The sequence below is a fragment of the Hippocampus comes genome, unplaced genomic scaffold (genome assembly GCF_001891065.2).
Source record: "Hippocampus comes isolate QL1 unplaced genomic scaffold, H_comes_QL1_v1.1 scaffold56, whole genome shotgun sequence".
NCBI lineage: Eukaryota > Metazoa > Chordata > Actinopteri > Syngnathiformes > Syngnathidae > Hippocampus > Hippocampus comes.
The window spans coordinates 212301-216651 of record NW_017842056.1 but is presented as its reverse complement, the minus strand read 5'-3'; the positions used below and the strand labels follow the sequence as shown (position 1 = coordinate 216651).

At 47.3% G+C, this 4351-nt stretch overlaps 1 protein-coding gene across 1 annotated transcript in view; it reads right to left on the bottom strand.

Moving 5' to 3' along the window:
- Nucleotides 1–1880, bottom strand: part of tfe3a (transcription factor binding to IGHM enhancer 3a) — a 5186-nt gene extending 3306 nt beyond the window's left edge. The window contains exon 1 of the mRNA XM_019860815.1: nt 1777–1880. Within this exon, the coding sequence (XP_019716374.1) occupies nt 1777–1830 (54 nt within the window). The 5' untranslated portion in view covers nt 1831–1880. The remainder of the gene's footprint in view (nt 1–1776) is intronic.
- Nucleotides 1881–4351: the final 2471 nt, after the last annotated feature.

Genomic DNA, 4351 nt, shown 5'->3' with positions numbered 1-4351 from the left:
CGGCGCTTGGGGGCGTGGCTTTTCCGCCGCTCTCCCCGTAGGCATCCGGCATGTTTCCCGCCACCACCGGCAGCTGGAACAACCAATCAAAGCGCAGAGTCAAAAGCGGACGGATGAAGTCGCTCCGGTGGCTAAGGTGAGCGTCGACGAACAGAAACATGAAGTCTAACAGCAGGGACAGCGGAATTGTGGAGAATGTGGGTGCACACTACCCAAAACAAACAACAACAAAAAAAGGCAACCATGCTGAAAAACAAAGCATATCAATCACCATAAATCATTTTGATGGCTTGCTACAAATAATGATGCGACCGCTCAGCTAAGCATATGGGGCATATCTACAGCAGGCCCAAAAGTGCCCCCCTGTTCCTCAGGCTCTGCCTAACTAACTGCTAAACTAACCACTGAGCTGCAGGTGCCAAGAGACGACAAAACACGATCATTCGCTCGCTTGACATTTTCTATATGTTGACACAATTGAAAAGCAATCAAACAATTCGCTGACCACATCTGCGAAATGTTTTTATCAAACTACCTCAGCCATTCATAGTAATACACACATTTAGACGTATAGTAATAAGAAGCTAATGCTAACTATCTCACGTGCCCGCAGACTCCATCGCATTATCACTGGTGGAGGCAGGATTTTTTTCTCCCAGCCACCGAAACACACCACTAATGCTACGTGCCATTCAATTCAAGTCAATGCAGTTCGCGCGGCGGATGACGCGCTTGGAGCGGAGGGGAAGCGTGCGCATCCACGTGCACCGAAAATCCGCTCAGTTCGTCTATTGGCCAGAGCGAAAAAATAAACGAAACTTTTTACACGCTTTCCCTTGCGGTCAGCTGTACAACTTGGCCAGCTACCAGTAGCGCAACATAAAATAAATGGGAGCTGGCTTGGGGTATTATTATTATTATTATTTTATGATTATTATTTTATTGTACCAATGTGTCGCATTAGCCAGATCTACAGCATCAACCAATTGGTCCCCTGTGGCTCTTTGCAAAATGGCTGGTACTTACTGCTCTCGTCTAGCGAGCGAAACCCCGCCCCTTCTTCGCTGAGCGCGAATCAAGTCGCCAGGAACTCCCGCGGTCAAAAGCTGGCGAATAAAGCGAGGCGGAACGCTCACAGCGGATTTGGTGTGCACGTACCATTATCGTAGCGGTGTGGGACAGGCGTTGACATGGCCAAACGGAAATACCGCCCACCGCGACATCGAACATTATAATCAGAAGGTAACGATGGTAACAGCGTGCTCTCATGCTAATACATGCTAACACGACAGCTCCGTCGAGCTTTCGGCTTTGACATGATGCTTGAAAGTGGCGTTTTTACCCCCGAATTGCCTGAGAAACTCTAATTTACATGATGTAAATTAGCTCGAGTGTTTGGCAACAGCGCGGCAAACTTAAGGAAGGGCAAGCTCACAAACACATTTACAGAAATAGGCGGAGAACAGGCGCTCCAGACCCACAACTCTTCGCACGCACACGTTAGAAAGGCAGTTTTCCATAATATGCGATCGTTCCAACTTTCTTGGAACTCACCGAACAGATATCGATGCGAAACGCTAACTTCACACAATCAACAGCAAACATGTCATTAACTATCACGTTATTGCCAATTTCACTTGGTTTGAAATAATAAACTTGCGCAAGTGTATTGTGTATCGAAGCTCAAATAAAAATGACCCCCAAGTTGAGACAAAACAACAACAAAAAAAAAAGAGTTTGTCCCACTGTCGCAACGTTTCAGAACAAAGACATTACCTCTGCTTTAAGTCTCCTCTTATCATGCTCCTGCAGGAAAACTAAAATCCTCATCGCTTCGCACACATGCACACAAACACACTCACGCACATGGACACACACACACATGCAAAGCGTGCGCACAGGCAAATCAGTGGTACGACTTGTCTGTTTCTCTTCAGCGACTGTTAAAAAGTGAGGAAACATCCCTTCAGAAGAAAAAAAAACAAACTTCCCTCGGCAGCCTTATTGGCACATGCTCACTCGCAAAAACACACACGCACAAGTGCCCAGGAAGAGGAAGGAGTCAGAGCTGCGTAAGCATCACAAAAGGCGGGAAAACGCCACCTCATCAATTTTGTTTCTGCTTCGCCCTCAGAATCACACACAAAAACGCACGCACGCGCAAACACACACACTCAAACGCACTCGCACACTTTATCACTCTCTGACACACTCTTAACTCATTCACTCCCAAAGACGTTTTGAAACGTCTTTTCAGACTTGGTCCAGAATTGGCTGGTACTGAATGAGTTCAAAGACGAGCTCTATTACACACACTCTCATAGGCAAACAATCTCAGACATACACATAACTCTCACAAACACAGACTCTTCCATGCTCACACACACACACACAGACACCACACACACACACACACACACACACACACACACACACACACACACACACACACACACACACACACACACACACACACAGTCAAACACCCTCAAACACCCTCACTGAAACTTACACACTCAAACTCACACTCAGGAAGACCTCTCTCTCTCTCTCTCTCTCTCTCTCTCTCTCTCTTTCTCTCTAAAGCATTTTCAGACTCCCTCGCACAAAACACACACGCACGCACGCACAGCAGGCATTGGAGGAGGGGGCTGAGCATTACCGTTGTAGCAAGCTGCTGCCGTGAGTCGAGCAAGGTGAGGAAGTCGTCGCTGAGGCTGGACTCCAGGCTGATGATGTCATCGATGACCGTCTCCTCCATCTCAAAGAGCCAATCAGAAAGGGTTTGGGGTTGAATTACGCCGAGTCTGGACACGGACTTCTCAGAGAAAAGACTGATGAAGTTGGACATGAAAGACAACACACCTGCTTTTTTGCACACATACCATGAGCTAACACTGGCAGCGACACAAAGTTCTATTTTAATAGAAAGCCACCCTTTCAGAAAACGGTCAAAGTTGTGAAATGTTGCTGCATCCCTTGAATGGGAAATAGGAGCACCAGTTAGTGGGGGGAAAAGAAATCCTGATTAAAAATGTCAATCCAGAAGTACAAAATCTTGTGCACCAACATGTCCCTTTTTGCTTAGCGTTGCCATTTTCAGCCCACGTCCCACATGAGTCATCAATTGGACCAACTTTAGAGCGCGAACGCGCGGAGACAAACGCACGCGCTCCCGTCTGCGTTACCTCCACTTTGGGGCTGCTGAGAGCATGCCGGCTGCTGAGGGAAGAGTCCGACGACGGTCCCGAAGCGTTGCGACTGGGCGGCCTGATGGCGGAGGAGAGGTACTGTCGGACCTGCTGCTTCTGGGCCTGCTGGATGTGGTAGCGGGTTGGGTTTTCCAGGTGGGTCTGCACCTGAGGGGTGGCGAGAGCTCAGCACGCAACGCGGCACACGTGTCAACACCGTGCGAGACGTCGCAAATTGGTCCTCGGCGATGTGATCGCAGTACCGTCTCCGTCTTGTGAATGACTTTCTTGTCTTCTCAATTAAATGCAAAGGAAGCGCAGTGTGTCACCAGCGATCGGCCCGCTAAACTGTGACGTCAAATATTGACTTGACAGTAATATGTTTCATGCCAGGGGTGTTCCACCAAACTTTTTTAGTTTGAGGGCCGCATGCGTACAGAAAAATGGAAGTGGGAAAGGGCCACTTTAAAATTCGGCCACTTTTTGAAACATGCCAAAGATAGTCAAGAAAGCAATTCTCCATTGCTTGTAATGTCTCGTTCATTTCATCAGCGTTCTGTTCAAGGTGTGAAGGCAAGATTTTTCCAAGTTTTGCGGGTGACCAAAAGCCCTCCATTAACCTACGGTGCATGTCTTTGGAATGTGGGAGGAAACCGTAGTACCCGGAGAAAAGCCACGCAGGCCCGGAGAGAACATGCAAACCCCACACAGGAAGGCCGGAGTCGGAATCGAACCCTACGCCTCTGCACTGTGAGACGTGTCGCACCACAGTTTATCCGCTAAGAACTTTTGATCGCGCCGTATGTATGATCAGAACTTTTAAAAACATGGTTTACGTTTTAGGGTCTCTTCACGATTCCTGAGGGGTCCATTATTCACTCTTGTTGGTTGTTATTCAACATTTGTTGTACTGTTGAATGAAAATGTTTGAAATGAATGAAAGAAAATGTATGTTACAAAAATGTCAAATTACCCTAAAACTATCTTTGTTGCTTTAAAACTGTCAGTCAAAAAAAAAGTAATTTGGAAAAAATAGGTTTTTGTCTTTGTCTTGTCACTCAATGTGTAAACAGTCTGTTTTGGTGTGGAGCCGAAAGTGACGCCACTGACCTTCGTCCCATCATTTCCGGCATCTGCGCACTCCCGCTATCTTGAAACGG